This window comes from Lagopus leucura, unplaced genomic scaffold, assembly GCF_019238085.1.
Source record: "Lagopus leucura isolate 7727_CA_CO unplaced genomic scaffold, USGS_WTPT01 Super-Scaffold_100012, whole genome shotgun sequence".
Lineage (NCBI taxonomy): Eukaryota > Metazoa > Chordata > Aves > Galliformes > Phasianidae > Lagopus > Lagopus leucura.
The window spans coordinates 14,073,372-14,098,360 of NW_024962267.1; the positions used below are offsets into that span (position 1 = coordinate 14,073,372).

The following is a 24,989-nucleotide window of genomic DNA, read 5'->3' on the forward strand; positions in this document are numbered from 1 at the left end:
CTTTGCTTTTACTACTTTTTCATAAGAACAGCTGGATTTGAAGTATACAACCCTGAACTATTTCTCCAGGAAGAGATGCTGCACAAATTTCCCCACTTCATAATCATCTGAACATATGCATTAAGGAAGAAAGCTGGCAGAGGTGCAAGAGCTAAAACATCTAGTTGTCTTACTTGCTTTTCTCCCTCTTCCTTATAACTGACCAACTTCAGTCGAGAAACATTCATTTTCAAAGACAGAGACTAGCCAGGAATATTAAAATACATAATTAAAAAAAAACTATGATGAAAATAAATGTTTTGTTCACTTTGTATTACTGATACATTGCTATTTTCAATGCAAATAAGTTTAATTATTTCTTTTGCAGCATGTCCCAATGGAGTCAAGTTCAACAACTGGAAATAAAGTTTTTAGAACAAGTTGACCAGTTCTACGATGATAACTTTCCCATGGAAATCCGGCATCTGCTGGCACAATGGATAGAAAGCCAAGATTGGTAAGGAATACATTTGCTCCCTCTCTTAATATTTCCCATCATGAGCAGATTTTATCTTATCTGTCAGATTTTAGGGTACTCATTTGTGAACCGTGCAGGCATCTACATTCCAAGTATTCTGCTGTTCATGGATTTATCTTGTTGAGTTAGCATTACACTTCATCTATTTAAGAGATTCAGTATCAGTAAATTCCTGTTAAAACTGCAACGTTATTTTCAACTTCTTAAATAAAAATTTCCTTTGAACCTATGTTATATACAATGGTCACACTTACACCAACAGAATCAATAAATTACTGTGCTTTTTTCCTAAGAAACTACCACACATTACATGAAACACAAAGGAGTATTGTTGAAAATTGCAGTTGCATGTTTTGAAATAATGATTTTAATGAAAAGCAACAAATATAAAGTTAAATATAAATATAATATTCAATTATAACATTTCTAGATTGGATACTTTTTCTTAGAGCACAGATTTCTATTCCTTATAACTTCGAATTTAAGGAACATCTGAAGGGGAGTTCTTATTTGAACTTAATCCTAAGCAAAATCAGATTAAAATGATCTAAGAACAAAAAGATGTTGTACTGCAGGACATGGTTTAGTAGGAAATACTGGTGATAGGTGGATGGTTGGACTGGATGATCTCAGAGACCTTTTCCAACCTTGGTAGTTCTATGATTCTGTGAAAATAATGGCACTAGATTTTTCACAGAAAAACATAATGCAAGTCAGTTTTCAATGGAAATGTTACCCCTTTACCTCCTGTAGCACAGAATTATCCCTTTTATCCAAATCACATTTAAAGCTGGACATAGAGTTCTATGGAACAAGCCAGCAATTTGCGGGAATTGGTATCTAGAAGGTAAATTTATACAGAAATTTAGATCAAATTCGATCAATAGTTATCTCAAGAAAATTCAGAACTAAGTACCAAAAAATGTTTATACTAATAGCAGCAGGAAGAGATGTCTCAATTTGGGAAGCTAAATCCACAAGTCTAGGAGAACTATTGAAAAAAAATCAACTAATTAATAAGACAATTTTCCTTGAAGGTTATAGCATGCAGTGGGGCTGTGGAAACATGGGAATCATTAAAATCTCCTTTTTGCCAGATTTAGCAGGTATATCTCAAACATGTATCCACCATTTAGGGAACAAGGAGAGAGTAACCTTAGGACAAGGAGGCCATCCAGTCCAAAGACTACCTTCCTCTATCCTGCTCACTAGTGTTACTGCCCTTCATGTAACAAGCTGTTCCATAAATAGCAGAACTAGTAAAGCCTGTTTCCATGTTATTTGCATTCTTTGTCCCCTACATACCCTTCACCAGTAGCTTCAGAGTCTTCTCATATCCCCATATAGTTTGGCTGGGCAAAGGCTCATCTGGTGCCTGGTGTGAAGATATATATCTGCTGACTGGCCATCTGGCTGTTGCCTCCTGGAGCAAGTTATTACTGCCATTTTCCTCAGTGGAGGCACTAATTTGGATTCCTCTCCTCTACCAACCTGCCAGTTTTCTGGGAAATTTGTACAGATACAGTATTTTTTGGACTTTGAGCCCACTGTCAACTTTGGCTGAAAGCGGGCAGCAACTTGAGAAACTATGTCTGTGTGACTGACAGAGAGAGAGAGAGACTGGCTCACACTGTGCTCAAGCCTCATTTCCTTCAGGGAGTGGGCTAAACGTGTTTAAATATTCACAGAAACTGAGACTGGAAATCTCTGATTGTCTCCACTCTGGATGAGGCCATAGTGTGGTGAATATAAATTCAGGGATCATAAAATCAATTATTTACATAGCTCTACATGATACATTTAAATCGAGCTTCTTACTGCCTTTATTTCTCAATGGATTGTAAATTTCTGTACAGACAGTTTGGCACTTACGACATTTTAAAAATGTTTCTCGTTCATCTGTTCTCAAGGGAGGCTGCATCCAACAACGAAGCAATGGCAACCATCCTTTTACAGAACCTCCTGATACAAGTGGATGAACAGCTAGACCGGGTTTCACAAGAGAAGAACCTTCTCTTGATACACAACCTGAAAAGAATCAGAAAGCTGCTTCAGGTATGTTGTTCCTCCAGATAACAAGTTGCACACTCTGCCTGGCTTCTAAGGGCAACGCCTGACCTCTGCTAACACAGCTTGTTCCTGTGCACAGCTCAGAGCTTTCCCTATTCCCTTTTCCAGGCAGCTATGGAAAGAACAAGCCTCCAATAAGAGGCTATCAGTAACCATGTGGAAAAATAATCCACATTTTTAGTTCACGTCACTGAGATACAATGATGTTGTGACCTCTTGGCTCAGCGCATACCTACATCTTACTCAGCTCTTAAAAACAGGTTGATACAGTGCTTATAGATGTCAATGTTTGTTACAAGTGTGATTAACAACTTTCCAGACACACACACACCCGTTTAAATACGATTAGCTGTGACAGTCTTTGGGAAAACATCATGTATTTTGGCCTTAGCAAAACAGCACTCTGAAAAAGGAACCGCATTTGCTATTTTGTTCTTAGCTGTGATTACTTGTTATGAATTGCTTAAAGGATTTTCCTTTAGGCTTCTGAAAAAGTGATATTTACTTTGATTGGTTGAACGTTCCTCTAGTAATTGTTTATTTAAGGCAAGAATTCTCAGAGTTCCACTTCATTAGTCATCTACTTCCTGACATCTATTTGTCTTCTGCATAAAATAGATACACATCTGAGTTGAACAAAAGTTTGGGGATTTTTCTCTCCTTTCGTGGTGTTTTCCATAAGTACTTTAGTGAAAACTGTATCATTTACAAAATCATTTTCTTAATTTTATATGAATTCATTGATCTGGAACATCTTCATACTACTGTGTCAATTATTTTGGTGCTACTGTGGCTGCATGTCTTTCTATTCTATGTCTGTAATGGTGGCCCCCTTAAAAAAGCAACACCGCTATCACTTTTCCTTCCAGTGTTATGCAAGAAGTTATGCATATAATTTTAAAACAAAGCTCTTTTATTGCTTTTTTTGTTTGTTTTATGGTTTGAGTAGCAGCACTAACCCTCATTTCAGCACAGCTCAAACAACTTAACTGCTTTTGGAATGGAGAACTGAAAGGTCATTGCTGTGATCTCCTTCATGGTCACTTGGACACTTTGCCACAGTACGATTGAGCCAGAGCTCCACCACTTTAGGTGTTTCCTCACAGAAGCATATACGTACAAAGAGCACTGAAAAAAGCAGTTGTATTCCTAGCTCAACAGGCTGTACATTTCTGACTCCGCCTTCACAACGTGCATATGCACATGGATTATATGTATGTACTTCCAGGCTCTACCAAAGTAAAGAATCTCACTGCTCCTTCTTTTCCTCGCGCCATTTATTTTACTCTAAACTTAAGTTGGCTAACTTGAGCTGGCCACTTTGTGTCCTCTGTGAAATTCAGGACACTGAGATGACACATCAGCCTAGAGTGCATACACAGTAGTTGACCTGGCAGCTGGTGTGAAGGGTCACGGCCAGGGTGAAACCCAAGTCCTGCAGGCCCTGACTTAACAAGCTTCCTCAAGCAGTGAATTCTCTGCTCCGCAAAGGTTTGCAGGTTGACAGTCTAAAGCAACACAAAACTCCTGAGGGAACACCAGAGATGCTGGAATTGCACTGCTTATTAAAAAGGACTTTCACCTTGGGGTCTGCAGTAAAATATTTCCAATAGAACAAAAAACACAACAGCTCTATTACTAATAAGCTGACCTTTCTCTGTTCTAGCAAGACAACAAATAACGTCTATTCAGATTAAAAGCCACTCATTCAGTTTCAAAATACACATGCAAACCACCAGACACCAAACAGCACACTTTCACTATTAGAGCTTTTCCTGGTTTCTTATAACCTTTAACTCTATAATTCACAGCCTTATTATTATTTCCAAAACAATTTCTGTAGCTTGGAGTAGAACAAGGCTCTTACTGAATCTGTATCACATGTATTCTGTACAGTTGATTAAAACATTACATTCTGATTTCTAGAACATAAATGATAATTGCTTCTTCAGCCCAAGTGTGCAGTGTGTGTTCTTTGTAGGTGCACCTGATTTTTTTGAATGTATCTGAGAAGTTTGGAGGTATTTGGCTCCCCACCCAAAGCTGGTGCACTTGCAGATACAAAACTCTCATAATTTGAGCTGGCTTGTGACTGCTTCATGAGATAATACCAGAAAAGGTGACTGAAGCGTATAGTGCATTGCCATAAATCCTTTTGTTCTGAAATGCTAGTGAGAGAAAGGGCATGCTGCAAAACTAGAGACTGTTCGCTAGCTTTGACTGGCTCCCTAAATTAATAGTGGAAGCTACATTGGTAAACATCTTTTCATTCTTGGTGACTCTATGAACAGTCTTGGTTTGGTTTTCTCTGAAGGTTAGTTACACCACGATCCCACCTTTCTGTTTGCTCTCTAGAACAAGCACTTCTTTGAAATTTCACAGTTCACTCCTCTTCCTTCCCTCCTCTATACCACACACAGACGTGCAGACACTTGTAGACACACAAAAATGTTCAACCTCAATATGTGACCTGAATGCATTTGTTTGTTTACTATTTTGAGCCAATTATATATGGCTTGTTCAAGCCAGATAATGCTGGAAACTAGCATACGGAACACAAAGCTGAGCTGTGGTATAGGTCACTAAATACTACAGCGACAACAATAAAATAATTATAAATACAGAACACTCATAGCACAGTCTGCAAATCTGGACAAAAGACAAAGTGTAGGACTACTGCTTAATTGGTCATACAATTAAGTCACTTGTGATGGCCAGCCTTAGAAGAGGAAGCAATAGCCACTTGACAAATGGCTTGTGCAGCTGCTTCCCAGGCAGCACAGGCTCAAGATTCCTCATGCTGTTATGCCTACTAGTTTCCAATAGCACAGCCGAGCACTCTCTGTTTGAAAGCTTCCACTCTGATTCCTTTCTATTATCAGGAAGAGAAAAAGTTCTGTGCTCCACCTGAAATATCTGTATGCAGATGTCTTCATTATTCCATGGGATTAAGGAAGGAAGTAGGGAAAAGAGAGAGACCTTGCCTGCCTGATATTTGCAATATAAATCTATTATCAATCTCAGGAGCTGCAAAATGCAAAGACCAGAACTGTCAGCAGAAAGACAGCCTAGCACCCTTGTTTTTAGGTCACCGAGACCACCCCTATTTTTCTACCACCACAGAAATAATAATGGAGCATGACATTTCTGCTCAGACTGCTGAAATTTCCAGAATTACCTTGATGTAAAAAGAAATGTTGACCAGGAAACATACAATGTGAAGAAGTTGTAAGTACTTCAAGGCAACTTAGCTAAGCTGTTAACTCTCAGTAATTTGCTTCTCTATACATTTCTTGCTCTTTCAAAATGGTACATCTTGACATTAAACTGGTAAAAATGCACGTATTTTACTAAAAAGGATCAGTGCTTTAGGTTAAAATCCCTTGTATTCTTATATTGCTATTACTCCTCTAGCCAGTAAATTGGATTCATTTTTACAGCAGATTGGCCTTTTGTTGCGATGCTTTTCAGTGGATGACAGCAGAGCACAGCTGCTTGCTAAGGTTAAATTCTATGTCCCTCCTCCTACAAAAGTCCTGCTCCTGTGAGCAGCAGCTCTATAAAGGGATGAGGAGAGCATATGTTTGGACGGAGGAAGCTCTGCCTATGACTCTTTCTCCTGTTTAAAGCCTAGATGAAGAAAAGCAAAGCAGATTAGTCACAAGGACGTGGTTTGTGCTGTTGCCATGACAGCAGAATGTAAAGGGCAGATGTTAAGCTCCAAAGAGCTGCCTATCACTTCTAGAACAAAATTTAAAATGCAACAGTCTGCAAGACCTTAGCCCATAAACAATTATATCCTGGCTTGCTGAAGAATTTCTCGTAAATAACTGTGCCTGTCCCTGAAGCGAGCTTCTTCAAAACATGCAAATAGATTTGGTGCACAATAGAGACTGGCAAAATTACTTGTTTAGGACAGAAGCTGCCCACATTCCTCCCTCACAGGCTAAAATCCTTGATTGGTAAGAGCGTGGCTGCAGGGATCCTGCAAGGCTGCAAGTAGACTGAGGATCTAAGACAGACATGGCTCTGCCCATGCCCCACCTGCCCTTGTAGGAACAGTCTCCAAGTTATCTAGAGATTCTGCATCTTAGATATCCTTGTGCCCTTGCTTCTTCCCTTACCAGAGCTGGAAATTTGGCTTGGCTTGGCTGTCTGAGCCATGCCTGAGGTACCAGAAACTTCGCCAGCAGTGTGTTCAGGTGGCCAAGAAAACCAACGGCATCCTGGTTTGTATCAGAAGTAGTGTAGTCATTAGGAAAAGGGATGCAATTGTCCCTCTGTACTCAGCTCTGGTAAGGCAGCACCTTGAGTTCTTTGTTCAGTTTTGGGCCCCTCAATACAATAAAGACATGGAAGCCCTGGAGTGCATTCAGAGAAGGGCAAGGAAGTTGGTGAGGGATTCGGAGCACAAGCCTTATGAGGAACAGCTGAGGGAGCTGGGATTATTCAGTCTGGACAAGAGAAGGCTCAAGGGAGACCTTATCACTCTCTACAACTGCCTGAAAGGAGGTTGTGGTGAGGTGGAGGTCAGCCTCTCTCCAAAATAACAGTGATAGTATGAGAGGGAATGGCCTCAAGTGGTGCCAGGGGAGGTTCAGGTTGGCTATTAGGAAAAATTTCTCCTCAGAAAGAGTGGTCAGGCACTGAAACAGCCTGCCCACAGAGGTGGTGGATGCACCATCCCTGGAGGTTTTCAAGAACCATGTAGATGTGGCACTGAGGGACATGGTTCAGTGGCCACTGTGGTGATGGGCTGATGGTAGGACTAGATGACCTTAGTGATCTTCTCCAACCTTAATGACTCTATAATTCAGAGACAGAGATGGGCTGTGCAGTGCAATGGGCATATGACAACAACACCAGGAAAAAGCAAGAATTCCCAGAATCATCCCACTCATAATCACAGCTCATCTTTATGCTTTAGTCTCATGATAACTCTTGAAAGCAATCCCTTCTCACTAACAGCAACATACATCTGTGTCACAAAATTGTTTATGATATTCAGGGGAAAATCGGATTATATAAATCTCTTATAAAAGTGAAATAACTGATTTCAGGGACAGGAAGAATAGCTACTTCTCTCATTTACCACTGAAGCCTGAGTTAATGAGGGTATGTTGTGCTCTGGGGAACATTTTGCCATAAAAGATGTATATTCATGACATTTATTTAACAGCCACAGCAGATTCTCAGGTGTCTGTGATCTGCACATGCTCACCAGCCCTGCTAGAGCCTGAGATGAGGTGAAGGCAGGCAGAGGGCAACCTGCCTAGGTAACCACAACTGTGTGCACACCTTCAGCAGCCTGGGGAATCCTTGCAAAGAGAGAAATCAAGGATTCACCAGATCTGCTGATTCACACCAATTGTACCAACATGAGCTGATGGAAACAGATTTCAACTGTGGAGCTGGGAAATAATAGTTTGGTTCTTCCATCTACACAGCACTACATTTTAACGAAATTATCTGCAACAGTATCTTAATCTACCTCCTGTCCTCTTAACCACAGCATGTTAACCTTATGGCATTTCATTTTATATTAAACTTACCCTAATTCTAAGTAGCACAAACAGCATCTTGCTTTCCACACTGTTAAAACAGGGATGTGGTAGCATGTTCTTGCTTCTGCTTCAGTTTCTCAGTCATACTGCAAGGCTTGTTTCTATCTGTAATGAGAATCAAACATCTTTGAGCGTCTCCAGATGCAAACTAAGTATGGAGATGTTTATTTCAGTTCAGGTAACTGTTAACACAAGTTTCTATATCAGAAAGGAGAAGGATGAGGAATCCTAACATTATTTGTTTTGGACCATCAAAGAAAACTAACCAAAAAAAAAAAAGAAAAAAGAAAAAAAGAAAAGCATTTGATCCGAGATAGGATATTCCAATTAGTACTTAACAAATATTTCTAATAATCACTATACTGAGAAACAGTTGCAAAGAATGGAAACGTAGCCATTGATGTTTAGGTTGCAATTTCCTGTTAAAGCTAAAAATGGGGTGAGAATGGAACATAGAGAAAGTTCGTAATGTACCACAGAAAAAAAAAAACAACAAACCCAACATGTAAAATATTATTTACATGTGTTTAGTGCTCATGCAACCTGATACATCAACAAAGCAATGAATTTTATCTAATACCATCCCAACTGGCTTTTCACATTACCATCTTGCCATCAGCATTTTTTCAAGCTTAATCATTAAAGCTGTTTACAAAATACTTTGGCGTGCAAGTGGGGAACCTTGAACACAATGTGCAGACCGAATGCTAACCAGCCAACTCTCTGCCATCACTGATTGCAGGCTAGCAGCTGCATGGCAGCTAATGAGGATTTTTTAACAAAGGATTCCAATGCATGGCTGCAAAAAGGTTATTCCTAGAAGTAAAATGTTTTGGAGTTACTCGTCCTTATTTCAGGAATGCCACTGTAATAACTTACAAACATTTCAGTTTGTTTTCGTAGAACGAATAAGAGTTGGCTTATGTACAGATGTTTAAAAAAAATCAAGAAAATAAACGAAGCCTTTTGCACTCCTTGCTTGCTCTAAGGGCCCAGCTGCAGAACAGAGATCTGCCTGGGAGGTTAGCTAATGGGGCTCTGGGCTTTGTGTCCAAATGACAGGAAAAAAACAAAAATCAGATGTCCTCCGCTATTTGCCCTCTTTTGCAGGGAAAATGGTGTGATCGTTTTGAAACACATCTCATTTGACTAAGAAGCATTGCCACGTTATTCACTCCCTGGGGCAGCACAGTTGCACTGTGTGATGATGACATCTACAACAGTGCATTTTCTGCAGCTGTATCTCACCCACTACCTGCTGACAAGCCTACTGCTCCTATAGACCACCCCTGGGCTCTTTTTTTTGTGTTGAGAGGAACCCAGTGGAGTTTAGGGGCAAACCAGAGTATGGAATAAAAGACCTCTGCCTTCACAGCTTATCCCAGCTCTGTTCTGGGTGGCATGTGCTCCCAAGAATGTTTATGCTCTTCTGGAAGTTACGTACTGTATTATATGAGTAAAGCAGAAACACAGCACTGCAGGGTTACGATTTAGGGCTTCCCACATTCAGAGGAGTTGTCTAAAAGATTGAGTCTGCCTTTAAGATTCTCCTAGGTATTTTGAAAGCGGGAGGGGAAATCTAAATATAAGAATCGAAGAAGAGCAGTCACAGGTACTTCCTCTTAAGACCTAAATAGAACAGAGCCATCTTTATGGTAGAATAAGAATTTTAGTAAGAACAGAACCTGCTGAGATGCAGGGTTTCAAAAAAAAAAACAAAAAACAAAAAAACACACACCCAACCAAACGCTCTTCACCAAAGAAGAGAAAGAAGAGTCAGTCCTTGCAGTACACTGAGAGAGGTGTTCTGCCTGCCTGCACAAACAGGAACAATAAATCAAGGCAAAAATGACAATTCTTTTGTTTTGTTTTCATTACATGGAAGATGAGATACTTGCTTATCTAGAGAGATGCTGAATATCCAGCTTGATAGAACGAGGGTGTCACAAGAAAGCAACGAGGAAGGCAACGTGTTCTTTCTTGACATTGTAATCCTGTTCCCTGCCTGTGTCCCAGCTCCCTTCCATCAAATATTCACTCAACATCAACACACCAGTAGTTGTCATAGTTAACAGTTCCATGCTGCCAATAAAGATTTTATTGCACACGCCTGAAAGGCATACAGTTGGGTTTTCCAAGCAGAACCAACATGAAATAGCTAGCGCTGATGGCTTTTACAGTAAAAAATGCATTTTGTCAGAATTAAAAAGCACTTAAAACCTACTCAAGCCATTTTAAGGTCACCTTGAAAAGCAGGTAAAAGTTGGGGTTTCTTAAAGGTTAAACACCATCCTCGTATGCTAGAGATAGTAAGCAACAGCCAAACCCTTCTAATCACATCACTGAAACACAGAAAACAGGATATTCTGTAGTGCATATAAGGAAGTTACTCATTTATAGATATGCATGGTATAGAGACCTTTGGCTGTCAATATCACTGAGGTTGGGAGTGATCCTATTTGTGATGGAGATACCCAGGGGAAATTACACAACATTGTTGGGGGAAATTATTAAATGTGGGGGTAGGGAAGCAGAGTAAGCAAGAGAGCCAGTCTCTGGTATAGATTTCTTAATTCTTCCCAGGAAAAGCAGTACATTTCCAACAGTAAAATTGACAGCTCTTTGTACCAGCGCACGTACTTTGCAGTTCCATAAGAAGCATTTTGAAGTTTCTCCACGATCTTATAACTTAGGGAATCAGAGTCCTGCATTTCCCCAGCCACTCAGGAGGATCTGAAAACATCCCAGACAACTCAGGCTGTTTTAAAATTCACCTAACATGTTTGAATGCTGCACACTTTAACATATCCATCTTTTGTGCAGAAATGCCTTTTTGGTTCTCTTCGTAATTTGGTAAGATACTTTCCCAGCAGATGCCTCTGAGGTGCAGACAGTTCACTGGGGGCAGTGGTAGGAGGGATTTCTCCCCAGAAAACGTCATCAGCATTCAGAGAAATGTTCTTCTGTTCAGAATGAAAGTTTTACTCCCTATTTGTTTAAATTTATCATCATGGTGGTACTCATTGAAAGTAAAATTCTCCAAATAAGACCAATTGTTGTTTGCTCTAAACCGCAGCACAGAAGACCTCTCCAAAACAGAAATTTTCTTTTTCCTCTCTTCTAAGACCAATGGAATTGCTGCTATAGTAGCAGATATGAATAACATTTCCTTTTGAAACTTCAGATGAAAAGTGAACCACCATCTTCTCTTTGTTGGTATTTATAAGAAGATGATTCTAAGTTTTCCCCTCTCTCTCTACATATATATGTATACACATATATAACTACATTAATAAAACAGTCCTGCATAACTGCAGAATCAATATCCCTTATCCTTCCCAGCTGCCAATGCTTTTGTTGCACCAGATCAAGCTTGCTTTCTTTGGTTGGCTTTTCTCTATTTCCCAACTTATACCACTTCTTCAATGATAAGAAATCATTTCCAAGTTGTCATTTGGAAGCCAAGTTCAACTTGAGCAAATCCCACTCAAAATCAAATCCCACTCTCAGTCAAAGACCAAATGGAAGTACAGAAGAGCGAAAGCTTACAGTGAACTGATAGTACTGGCTGGCAGAGTTTGAAGTGTAATTTTCTTTGAGAAATATAAAACATGGGGAGAAAAAAAAACAAACAGTGATTATTTTGACATTCAAGAACATTAGCTATTGTTACTTATAGTAATTACAGTCATTTAATACGTTGTAACTCTTAAGATATGTTATAATTTGTTTACTCATATCAATTTCTTATCTTTAAGTTACAAGCCATCTGCTAGAAGTACTGCAGAAGAGGTGGGGCACTGGAATAGGTTGCCCAGGGAGGTGATGGAGTCACCATCCTTGGAGATGTTGTACTGAGGGACACGGGTTAGTGGGAGATATTGTGATAGGTGGATGGCTGGACTGGATGAACTTAGAGGCCTTTTCCAACCTTGGTGATCCTATGATTTTGTTCACATTGCACAAATACCACAGTTCTAGGTGAGCATGACAGACTGGCTGTGGCACACTGCTCTGCAGCTGCCCACAGCTTGCTGTGTGCTTTCATTTGTGTGCCTTTCTGGCCCATTGCCCTCCTTTGGTCACAAGCATGTGAATTCAGGCCACAGTAGCTGCAGAGCATCATTCCAGCCTTCAGTTGGTGGCGGGTTACAGCCTTGACAGCTCTCTGTCTGTTTGCTCTGTGCCTGCTGGAAGAGCAAAACGAATCAAGCAGAACTGAACAAGTGCCAGGTAGTCCTGAGTAAAGAGAAACATTACAGGTCCAACTGATTACTAGGGCTGTCTGAGTTACAAAAGGGGAAAAAATAGTTTATTTCCACTTCAACTCCTGATTCAGATGGTTTTCCCTTATTGAAACAAAGAGAAAGAGAGACAGAGAGAGCTTTTACATGTTTTGCATATGAACAGTATCTAGAAATGTTAGGAAAGTCCCCGATACCTGGCATTCATCTGTGGGGGATTTTAAAACATCCCAATGTCAAGAGGCTTTAGAAAGCCTTTTCTGTGTAGGTGTGTCCTACAGCTCCAAGAGATTTCTATTTCATTTTGATTTAGTTACAGGGTCTGTTTGAATCTTTCTTGTTACACAGCAACGACAAAAGAATCCTCAAGGTCTCCATGGGGGTTGTTTGGGCCAAAATTTCATTACTGATCTCTGCAGCCAGTTTTGATTTTTCAAGTTTCCCTCCTTACACTCAGAGCTTCAAATAGAATCTCAGGCTCAGCCTAGAGTAACAGAGTTCTGTCATGCTCTTTGGAACTCCATACTGCAATCCAACACTGGTGTCCAGGCTTCTGCATCCAGAAGTTCCTCAGGAACCCAAAGACCTCCCTTGCAGGATTGTGTCTTTATATTAAAACACTTTCTAGGTGTTATTAAATTTTACCAAATTCTGTTAGACAGCAGTTAGCTGGAAATAAACACTTCTCACTTCAGTTAGTCTGCAGAGATACCACTGCATATTAAGCTCCTCATATATTAGCCATCTATGAGGAAGGCAAGACACTGTTTTACCAGCCAAAAAATAAGAGCAATACTTAGAAGTCATCAGACCAACAAATACATGCATCAGTGGATTTACACTAGTTACAGATTTCTCACCACAACTCTCATCCCAAGCCTTATTACAAAAAATGCTTTTTTCTCAAGTCAAGGTGCTAACAACAAGGCTTAGCAACACAAGCTGCTGTAGCTGAAGCCAGCCAAATGCTCCTGACTAAAATGTCCTCATCCTTAACAATCAACTCATGTTTTGCTGAGCAGTTTCAGCCCATTGAGGGGTAGAAAACCCCTCAGTACCAACAGCTGCAGCTAATTAATTACCCAACTGGTTTTCTACCATCCTGAACTGCTTGTCCACAAATCAAAGCAGGCACAGCCCTCAGACTACTCTGGGTGTACATTGATGGCCATGTGGGACAAGTACTTTATTCATCCCTCTCCTGGGATGAATTAAAAACCCCAGAAACATCGCAAAGCTTACTTTCATTGCCAACAATGCCATGACATTCAAAGCTGCCCTAGAAGAGAACACTTTGTACATCACTCATTCAGCTCTAAGAGTCCTGTGTCTATCACTTCATCTCCACCTGAAATGAGACTATAGCTAAGTGTGGTATTTAATACTGAGCAACTTGAAGCCTCTGCAATTAAAAGTATCATTTTTGTGCAATATTCTTTTACCTCGCAATGGAAGTCAAAACACGTCACGAAATCATGCAAAAGCACCTGGGACATCATCTGGTTCTATCTAGTGAAAATTGCTGGAAACATAGGCCTGCTGTCACAGCAATTGATAGGTGCTCAGAAAGTGTGCTCCTATTTCTATCAGCTGTGTTCACATACTCGGTTTCTATTGGAGCAATTGGTATGAGATAAGAAGGTAAAATGCACCATTAGTTTAAGTATACATAAACCTATCAAGTCAAATTCACAGAAAGCAAAAGTAAACGTGACTAAAAACTATTCAAAAAGAGGAGGAAAAAGGAACAAGGCTAAAAGAGGAAATTGTACGGGAAGAGAAAATAATTGGATTAATGAAAAAAGGGTACATGAATACTGAACGAAGGGCACCTGACTGAAAGAGACATAAAACTTGAATGAACGGCACGAAGGATATTGAGAAACGCTGAACAAATACACCACCATGAAAGATGCTGCTTGAATTATCAGGCTTTCCTATTTGATAAATACAGCGCGAACCAGTGTTTTTCACATGGCATCCATTTATCTGTCAAACATCAGCAATTCTGCACCTTCCTAAAGATGGTGTAAAAAACAGACAAAATTTTAACTCTTTGGCTTGGGCCAAAGCTCTGCTGCTGCCTCCTTCCTTATTTGTTGAAGGAGATAAATTGTTCATAGACTAAAATTAAGTCTTCTGCTTTCTGCTGAGGATGCCTTTCTGACTGCATCATTACTACGCTGGTATGACTTTAGTCTTTTCTTGGCCGAAATGATCCATGCTAACAGCAACATCCTATTGCAAATGGAAAACATGATAAAAACTTGCACAGAAAAGACGGACAGGAACGCTCTATCAAATACCAGAGGCACAATTTGATCATCAAATTATGTGCATCCCAGAGTTACATCTTTGTATTCTCTGTAGGACACTTCCAAGAGTATTTTATGACCGTGGCACTAACTGATGCTGCACTGTGAAGCTGAAGCAACACTAGCAAAGGTCGAGAACATCGGGAGAGTCTTTTTCACCCACACAGAGCTCAGAGACAGGGAAACCACATTGTTTGTGATTTCCAGTGGGAAATCCTGCATTCTCAATTTTTAAAAGTTCTGTTTATTTGTGTTTGCAGGGGAAATACCATGGTAATCCCATGCATATAGCAGTGATCATCTCAAACTGCTTAAGAGAAGAAAGAAGAATATTGGCTGCAGCCAGCATGCCCGTGCAGGTAATGAATTACATTTCCCTAATTTACACCACGTTAATCTGCCCACGTGCTTTTAGGACCAAATCCTGTCCTCTCATTGTGAATTCCACTAGAGTGACTTATGTACACTGGGGGGTTGCCAAATGTTACCCTTTAAACTCATGTTTGTACTTCATTAGTGGCTCTGCTGCTGCAAACATTGCTATAAGTGACTTCGATGTCACAGCTAATCTTCAAAGACTTTAATCTGTGGGAAAGACTTTAAAGAGATTATTCTTTGCAAAACAGATGTGTACATATTAAATTATGCATTGCGCTAATTCATATGAATTATGCAACACAAAAGACATTCCATCTTACATGTTACACTGATTGTTTGCATGTTACTTGAAGGAAGAAATTCTAAAGCCACATTCACAACCGTTTTGTGGAAATGGTTATATGGTTAAAACACAGACAGAATATCATTCAAGGCAACATTGTTCTTTTTAATAACCTGCGTATGCAATATGTATTTTTATATGAGTACTGTGATACTGGCCTTTTTTTTAGAAATCTAATTGTCTGTGTTTCAGGTCCTTTAGTTTACTAGACATTTAATATCTGCAATACACCTAAGCCCTTTCACCTTTTGGATTTCCAAGTTAAAGAATGCTTTTGAGATCTGTGGTGCTAAAGAGATTAAGCTGTTCATACCAGTCCTCAGCCAGTAGAACATAGGGTTATGAACTCCCTGCCTGTGCTAGAACTTGCCATATCATCAATAACGCTTGGAGTTACTCATTCAAGTATTACCTGCTCAATGTGTTCCAGGGACCACTGGAAAAGTCTTTGCAGAACTCCGTGGTTTCAGAGAGACAAAGAAACGTGGAGCACAAAGTGTCAGCCATTAAGAACAGCGCCCAGGTATTTTGTTGTCCTGTTTCCTATCTGCACAACCACGAGCTATGATTTTCATAGACACATCTCAGCTATCGTTAAGCACCAACACCTTGTGTCGCTCCATTTATTCATTATCCCTTTATTCTCCCAAGTTAACTACTCAATATGGATTCTCAGATCAGCTTTTGCAGCAGCTTTGGGTTCAGTGCAAGAGTTACCTAGTTTAAAGCTGTCACACTCATTGCTAAGCAAGTTACAAGTGGATCACTGAGTGCAGTAAGAACATACCTACTACTTCTAAATAGATGTGAAGTTCAATAAACATACTTCTGCAATTCCATCTCCTTTAGTTGGGTCAGAAGTAGCTAGACTTTCCGATCTTTGAGTCACGTGCGTATCAAGATTTCTGTAAAGCCAAATTCTGCATGACATAATTATACGTTTTGGAAGCATGAGGGGAGAAGAATGCTGTGAGCTGATGGTAACAATTCTCCAGAAGCTTGTCATACCACTGCAGAGTAGATTAGGACTGAGCCCTATAGCTAAGTCTCGTATAATAGGCTGCAGAAGTTCACAGAATAATTTCCTGTTCATTTCAAGGCAGGATAAGGATTCAGACTACCTGTAGCCTTCTTAGGATCCCAGTACCTCTTCTAGTTTCACAGCAGACTTGATGTAGAAATTATAGTAGAAATATTCGTGCACATGCTGTCCACGAACAACACTTCAGGCATACTAGAAAGAGGTCCTACTAGCATTCTCTCATAAGCGTCTCCCTACACAGAGATGAAACCCTTAAAAGGATAAAGCTAGCTTTAGAAGTTGTGGTACTAGATCTCTATCAACGTTACAGATAAGAGCTGCAAAGCAACAGCAGACAGGTCTGCAACTCAGCAGCCAACCACGCTGCTGCTCCACCCTGTGTCTAGCAAGCATCTATGAGGAAAAGCGCAGCCACCCCTGAAAGACCAGGGAAAATGAGAATGATTTCCAGGTACAAGGGTTTTTTAATAGGTAATTAAATTGAACACAGAAATCAGCCAGCTCCTTGTGTACGTAATTTCATACCTTGCACACATAATTTAAATGTTAAAAAAAAGAGGAAAACAGAATTATTAACTCTGTGTGTTCTAATTTAGCAAAAGAACACTTTCATTTTCCTCGACACTGAGCTTGCATATCTCAGAGAACTAAAAAGCATTGTCCATGAGTCGTTGGCAGAATCAAGGCTTCCTATAAACAGCACAGAAAAAGACTTTCAAAGCAAACCAGATTATTTCCTACAGATTTATTTTCCTTCCCTCGATACATCTTTTTAATCACCTTTGTATGTTGTACAGATACAACACCTTCTAAACTTTTTGCTGTAGCTATGAAAACTAACCCTTGCAAAAAGCCAAAGCAGTAAAGCTGCATCACTCCCTTACCAAAATTGCTAAGTATTCCTCTGAAAAATAAAGTCCCTGAACCCTGCTGCTCTCTTTGCTGCTCAAACCTTTCTGACTTTGCAAAATTATGCACTTGCTTTAAGGCTATACAAAGTCAGTTCGGTTATTGGTGTAACATTTTACGTGTTCAGACGGTAGGAAAGGAGAATGCTATGTTATGCCTTTCTCCATTACAAAGTAAGTTCCTTTTTATGCCACTGTGAACACCGAAGTAATTTCTTGCTTTCCTCTCCCCTGGGAAAGATGACTGACCAAGATGTCAAATACTTGGAAGACTTGCAAGAGGAATTTGACTTCAGGTATAAAACAATACAAAGTTTAGGTAAGTGCTTTTGTAATCGTTTTTAGATTCACTAGGAAAAAAGTGATTACACAACTAAAATCCAGCCTCAGTTTTTTTCTATGCATTATTGAGATAATACATGTAAGCATAAAAACAGATTTTTAGTTTGGATAAAACTACAGTCTGAGACATAATGACTCTCATGGGGTTAAAAGGGCAAACATGATCTCAGTGTTCAAGTGCAGTTATTTTCTAAAGATAAGGGGCACAACACAATGAGAAGAGCTGTCTTAATTTGAAGAACTTATTTTTCCTTCTCCTTGTGGTTGACTCGGCCCTTCCTTGGCACAGTGTGGAAGAGCATCTTATTTCCCAGAGTACTGTTTTAGCCTCTAACTTGGCTGCCTGTTCTTTTTTGACCACAGTGATGATAATCAACTGGTAAGCACTCTGAATGCATGTTTGACCTACGGTGGTTAAGATCTGCACACTGCAACAGCACTTGCATGATCTCTTTCAGAAAAGAAATTGAGGTCCACTCGTGTCTACTCAGATACCTTCCTGGTACCTCCCTTTGAACATGCAGAGATAGCAGGGGCTTGAAATGCCTGGGTTCTTAAACACATCACTTGTGTGTTTAAGGCTGGATATGGCTAGACAATTGGAAGAGATCAAATTGCTGTGGTTTAATGAGGTGTTGGTCATCAGGTCAAAAACAATTATTGACCAAACAGGTGATTGAAACTTGCCCAATTTGTGAAATCAAACATGCTTACACAGATGACTTTCAGGGCTTACAATTTCACTTTGCCAACAATTGCTGCACACCAGCTTGAAGTACTTTAAGACATATGTGAGCAACTGTGGTGGCTGAGCAGAGTCGAGCACCCACCTCCCTCTCTCTCAAAGTACATACTCTGATGTAATGAGATGTCAATCCACAACTCAGCAGAGACACAGTTGGCACCAATTTCTTTTGTGAAGGTAGCATGAGTGACACAAGTGCAAAAGGTGGGGGATGAGCCAAGTATGAGTGCATATGTGGTGAGCTTGGGGAAGCTTGAAGCTAATGCATGATCCAGGGAAGGAAAAAAATTACAGAAAGGGGGAAGTACCAGCGTTTGGTACTCCTGGCTGCTAAAATCCCCGTGGTGATGAACATTTTATCTGTTTCAAACACGTAACCTTGATGCATGTCAACCAGACACATAACTCACTTGGAGCCCAAAGAGCTTTACATGCTGACACCACGAGCATGTGTCAATAGTACACAGATCAATCAGTGATCCAAGCCAGATGTATATATCACTATGCACACAAGAAATATAGAGATTCCTATTTATGAGCCATGCCTTTTTTTTTTTTTTTTTTACCTTTTTCCTGCTCCAAACGCATGCACACACTTCAAGAACGGCATCATAAAAGCATAGCTTAAGTTTGTATGCAGATGGACCTATTCAAGAGAAATGTGCCATTATGTAATCTGCTGATGCCTGCAGTTTATTTTTTCCCTAGTTCCTCCTGCAGTCAAGTTGTGGTTCCCCCCCACGTCTCCCATAAGCACACACACAAAACCCCACACCCACATCTGCACCGGATTAACTGAGTGATTTTTTCACCCCTGGCAGAGCAGAGCGACAAAAACAGCGCCCTCATTAAACAGGAAATGTTGGCGTTGCAGGCGATGCTCAATACGTTAGACTACAAGAGAAAGGTTAGTGACATCCTTTGTCGGCTGTGGGTCATTTGCTTTCTCCCTTTATTCCCACACTGAATACTCAAATGCTACTTGTGCCTTCGTGAATTCTCTCCTCTTGGAAGAGCAGGCAAACAGCATGTGAGTTACCAATACACCAAAGGCTTTGTGTTTGCGTGGGTGATCTTGGCGAGCAGTTAAGAAACCAGCAATTAAGCAGAAGCTTAGTTAGGGCTATGATTCCGCTCACCTTAGACAAGAGGAGCACTTCTGCACTGCACTGAAAGGATAGCTTAGTAGGCAGTCTAGAGCTTTTACAGGAAATAAAAGTTATCCAAAGTAAATGTGATCTAGTAATAGCAAAACCAAACAAACAAATGCACAGATAATACCTAGCTTGGTTTAGCAAAAGAGACATGTGACTACGAGCACTTCTTGACCATTCCTTTACCAGTACAGAAAGCCATGTGTTCAGACACACGTACCTTCCACTGTTAAAAGCAAGTCAAATGTACAAACAAAAAAAATCCTGTAAATTGGACATGATGCAAAACAGAAGAAGGATTTTATGACCTTGACAGTGCTTCTAAATGTCAACTGCTTGGAGGTGTTATGCCCACTATGAATACAACCTCCCCTCCCAACCCCTAAAGAGAAATTTTACTGAGGAAGAACTCACAGATACTCAGGATTAGCATGGTGAGTAACCCAGTCACCTCTGGGCTAAAGAGACAAAAGTGGTGGGACTAAATACAGATGTTTCCAAAATCATACAAAAAAAATGTAATCAGCACTTTGTGATAATGGCTGGATGTTGTAGCTGTTCCCTGTGGTCAGTCCATGACAGCTATCCCATGTTACAGGAAGTGCTAAGTAAAATAGGCCGTGTCATCCACGAAATTGATATGCTCATGAGCAACATGCTGACCGAGGAACTGCTGGACTGGAAGAGACGGCAGCAGATTGCATGCATCGGGGGTCCCCTCCACGGGGGGCTCGATCAGCTCCAGAACTGGTAAACCTGCACTGAGCTTATGTTTCCACTGAAAACCACAGGAAGTCTGCAAGCCCCATGCACACAAAATGATAATTCCTTTAGATCAGTTGCCTTGCTACCTTGCAACAGCAGAAAATTCATGAGCAGCTATGCAAGTAAATAACTAAAAATGCACTTTGCTTTGGTAGATCAAGTGATAGAATGGTAGAGTTTGCTGGTAGAATGAATGACATTACAGTAAAGCACTGAGCCTGAGCCATTGCAGTCGGTCAATTTTTGGTTTGATGGTAGTTGCAGATATACGATACACATACCCCAGGGAGTTTTGCTTGAGTAAGAGCTGTGCTGACTGAGCTTGTCACTGAGGACAGTGGGAGTTCTGTCTCAGCAGGAGCTGGGTAGATACTTTATGCTCTGACTCGCTGGGTACATCACTGCTCTAGCCTTAAAGCTACCCAGAATTGAATGACCGAAGTCTGCACCATGGTGGTAATAGAATCAGGCTTAATGGTGCTTGTGGGGAAAAAAAAACAACAACAACAACAACAACAAAAAAAAAAAAAAAAAAAACACTTTAGATTAAAAAAAAATAATAATAATACCTCTAGAGAGCGTCAGTTTCTCTTCCATCTGACTAATATTTTGGAGAAGGTAGAGTAAATAGTAAGAAAAAAAAATGGAGAGAGAATAACCGAACACATACATAGTTTTTGAAATTTGAAGAAAAGAATTTTTTTTGTCTTGGTAGCATGTTCAATTCATATAACCAATGAACCAACTCAAAGAGGAAAGGAAAAACTACCAAGCTGTAGGCAAGAAATAGAACTGGCAGCAGTGCCCTGTGTGTAAAACATCAGGATGGTGAAGCATTTCCTCTAAACTATCAAAGTCACTGTTGCACTGTTGATGAGGCCTTTGGGGAGATATTTACCTTTGAAAGTAAAGTGGGAAATCTTGCATGATGTATTTATTCACAGCTGTAAAGTAAAGATGAACGAGCATAATTGTGTATAAAGCTTGAAAGCACTATAGGGCATGGAATCCAATTTCCCTAAGCAAGAACTTCAGTAGATATTATGTTCTAATAATGGCTTACATGGGAGATTGCAAGGTAATTTGTTGTCTCTCTGTAGTTTTACGCTGTTGGCAGAGAGTCTTTTTCAAGTTAGAAGGCAACTGGAAAAACTGGATGAGCTGTTGACCAGACTGACATATGATGGGGATCCCATCCCAGTGCAAAGACCTCAGCTGCTGGAAAAAGTCAATTTCCTGCTCTACAACCTCTTCCGCAAGTGAGTAAGCTATTGTGAATTTCATGTTGCTTTACTTGAACTGACACACATTTATTGCTAACAACAAAACCTAACTGTTAAGAGTTTCCAGAGGAAGGAGTATGTACAGCTGTCATCAAAACTCAGAGAAGCTGAAGGTACCAGAGAGCTTCTCATGTACAGCACTTAAGGTTTTGTGGTCAACTTCTTACTCTATGTGAACACCAAAACCCACTTATTTCAATCACGTACGTACTGCTGAGAATTCTGCGTAGTGAAGCAGCAGATCCTTCTCTTTCCTGTTCCCCACCAAAGCATGCTTCCCTCCCAAATTCATCTATCTATTCATATGTAACATTTTCATAATTTGTCTTCTCTTTTGTACCGGCTATACAAGGAGACAGACCACAAGTGGCTATTCTATCAGCTGTGTCTGCAAGCAAAACATGGTTTATTGCTTTTTTATAAAATAAGGAAAAAAAAAAACAATGATTTAATTTCACTGGAACCAGGTTCAGTGGACTTGTATAGCTCGATTTATGGTTCTGATAAAAGGCTAGATTATTCAATTGATATTTTAGTCCTACAGAATTTGATTTTGGTTTGATTTTAAAGGTATAACAGATATCTGTTTCTTACGGGAACAATTCAAGTGTAAGTCAGACCCCGAGATCATTTAGAGAACTGAGAGTGAAAATGCATATCTCCCATTTTAGCATCTGCAGAGAAGTCAGTCTCAAAGAAACAGATAATATAGCTTACTATACATTTATTTATGCATATTCCTATCAATCTACTTGTTTCATTTCTTTTTACCCTAGTTCATTTGTGGTTGAAAGGCAGCCCTGTATGCCAACACACCCCCAGAGGCCAATGGTTCTTAAAACGTTAATACAGTTCACTGTAAAATTAAGGTAAGAAAAGAAAGCCTGATATCAATTGCTCCCTTCACATGCTGCACTTTACTCTAGGAGACCACTTCAGCATCCATAAAGTATTACAACTTCTGTGTGAGTGTCAGGCAGAGACCCTTTCGACTCCAGGGAGCTTTGTGAAGCAAGGGTCTAAAGGACACCGAACCTGCCGCTTGTAGTAAGTGGCAATGAAGAGCAAACAGCAGAAGGAAGACAGGCAGACTGTGGCCAAAAGTCAGCACCTTCAGGAATCTATATTTATTGGATTCTTGGTTTAATGGCTTTGCAAGCTAACAAGTAATGATCCACATCATGCCAGGCAACATCAGAATACTCAGAGCCACTGTAGCACATTAGAAAGAGAAATATCTGCAGCTTACGAGGTGTGTGATTGGTGTATCAATGACAAGTTATTTCTCTCCCACTACCTCCTTGCTTGACTCTGTAAAATGAGGTGAGATCAGAGAGGATCTCGCATCTCATTTCCATCCAGCAGCAAAAAGAAGGCATAGAAGGTGGGGGAGCAGGTGTGGAAAGTGTACACAAAGCACAGTGCAGTTAGATATACAGATCCATCTCTGATCTTTTCATTGTCTTCCCCACTCCTGCAGGGAAGATAAAACACTCGCCACTGGATAAAGTCATCCCTCCTTTCATGCATAGGACCCTGCAAATCCTGATGCAGTCCTGGATGATTAATCCGTTTTCAGATTATAATCATTTCAAATATTGTGATGTGGAGCTAGTGATCTCTAATATTTTCTGGTGACAAATTTGTTTGCTATAGCTTGGTTTTGGTTGGTTTTTTTTTGTTTGTTTTTTGTTTTTTTTGAGTGTTCACTTATAAATTTTCTGTTTTGAAGGTTGCTAATTAAATTGCCAGAGCTGAACTACCAGATCAGAGTGAAAGCAACTATCGACAAGTAAGAAACTTTAAAGTGAAGATATTAGACAACTCTTTTCCTACAGAGACCATGCAGCTTTTTCAGTAGCTGCCCTATCTGCTTTCGAATTTGCTTAAAGGGGGAAAGAAACCAATGAACAGTTGAAACATATGAGTTTCACATAGGGTAATGAGGGTAATGACTCTCTCTAATGTGGAAAATCTCTTTGTACTTTAAAAGAAAGCTACTCTTAACTGATATTTTGAAATTGGAGACGAAACATCCATTTAACATTTGCTTCAAACCTTAAATAAAATCCAGCCTTAAATAGTGGCATCACAGAAAACTTGAAATCAAACTCTGTTGCATTTATGGGGCAGTCATTCCCTCTGCCTGTACCAATAGTCCCAGCACCTTCCAATGCAGCTGCTCCAAGCATTACACACAATTTGTGCTTGGAAAGCTGGTGCTGTAATTACTAAGTACAGCAGCTTACAGTGTTTTACTCCTGCCTGACATCAAGGCTGTTGCATAAGCTCCTCCTTACTAACAGATTCAGTACTCCATTAGCTCCCATTACTTCTTATAGCAACGATGAACCCCAGCTCCTACTGCTGGTTATAATTTCTTGAGCAAAAGGCATTTCGGAGCCTGCCTATAATATACTAGATGCAGAGCCAACACTTTTGTACAACTACATCTGTTTGAGTTGATTAGTTTTCTTAGCAAGATCATGATTTTCAGTACAATGTAAAGACTTGACCCCAGAGCAAGCTTGGTTACCATTAGGTGAGGGCCACCTACTATGAAAAACCACCAGGTCTGATTCCAAAATCAGCACAGCTGATCCGACTCCCCACTGCTCACCATTCTCCCTTGCTCTGACCAAGATGCTTCTATTAGCTCCCTACAAACCACTCTGCTCCTGGCTGCATGGGCACAGGTGCTGGGCCAAAAGAAGGAAGACCAACACCTGGTGGATAAGCAGTAGGAGACAAGTCAGCTTCCTCTTAGAAGCTGTTTATGTGCACCACCAGTGTGCCAAGACCTATCTACACAGGCCTCTATTGCCTCACCACACACTCAATTAGCACAGCAACTTTCAATTTCCATACATCATTCCAACAACAGAGGGAGAAGAAGTTAGATACAATACCTGCACATCAGAAATTTCTGTTATTTTTCCCAAAAATTGCAGTGATATCAGTAACATACATTCAACAGATAAGGGAAAATATACTGTCTCGAGATACATGACTCAAAGCAAGCACAGCTCACGTTTACTGATACATCATCTGTTTCCTCCTCTACCCCTCTTCTATTTTAGGAATGTTTCAACAGTGAGGTAAGGAAACAAAATATGAGAGTCCTTCAGCTATCCAGCATGTTTTCACTGGAGTGAGTAAGTGTAATGTTCTCCATAGCAATCGTAGATTTGTTCTGTGTGGAACGCACGTGAAAGCCATGAACATGGATGAGTCGGCAAATGGCAGCCTGTCAGTAGAATTCCGACACCTGGTAAGCTTGTCTGCTCTTTTCTTGCCCTGCACCTCTGGCAAGGAATTA

At 40.2% G+C, this 24,989-nt stretch overlaps 1 protein-coding gene and 1 long non-coding RNA gene across 3 annotated transcripts in view; one reads left to right on the plus strand and one right to left on the minus strand.

Annotated features, from left to right (window-relative positions):
• Positions 1-24,989, plus strand: part of STAT4 (signal transducer and activator of transcription 4) — a 39,235-nt gene that overhangs the window by 2,414 nt on the left and 11,832 nt on the right. For both annotated transcript variants that reach the window (XM_042874400.1, XM_042874399.1), the window contains exons 2-13: positions 368-496; positions 2,428-2,572; positions 14,971-15,069; positions 15,862-15,954; positions 17,622-17,700; positions 19,290-19,375; positions 20,221-20,372; positions 21,488-21,646; positions 22,447-22,539; positions 23,403-23,462; positions 24,751-24,768; positions 24,848-24,941. In XM_042874400.1, the coding sequence (XP_042730334.1) occupies positions 369-496; positions 2,428-2,572; positions 14,971-15,069; positions 15,862-15,954; positions 17,622-17,700; positions 19,290-19,375; positions 20,221-20,372; positions 21,488-21,646; positions 22,447-22,539; positions 23,403-23,462; positions 24,751-24,768; positions 24,848-24,941 (1,206 nt within the window). In that variant the 5' untranslated portion in view covers position 368. The remainder of the gene's footprint in view (positions 1-367; positions 497-2,427; positions 2,573-14,970; positions 15,070-15,861; positions 15,955-17,621; positions 17,701-19,289; positions 19,376-20,220; positions 20,373-21,487; positions 21,647-22,446; positions 22,540-23,402; positions 23,463-24,750; positions 24,769-24,847; positions 24,942-24,989) is intronic.
• The window catches only part of LOC122181733, a 38,031-nt gene continuing 15,364 nt past the window's right edge, over positions 2,323-24,989 (minus strand). Inside the window, exons 2-3 of the long non-coding RNA XR_006179568.1 lie at positions 8,140-8,256; positions 2,323-2,545 (exon numbers count right to left, since the gene is read on the minus strand). This is a non-coding gene — a long non-coding RNA (uncharacterized LOC122181733). The remainder of the gene's footprint in view (positions 2,546-8,139; positions 8,257-24,989) is intronic.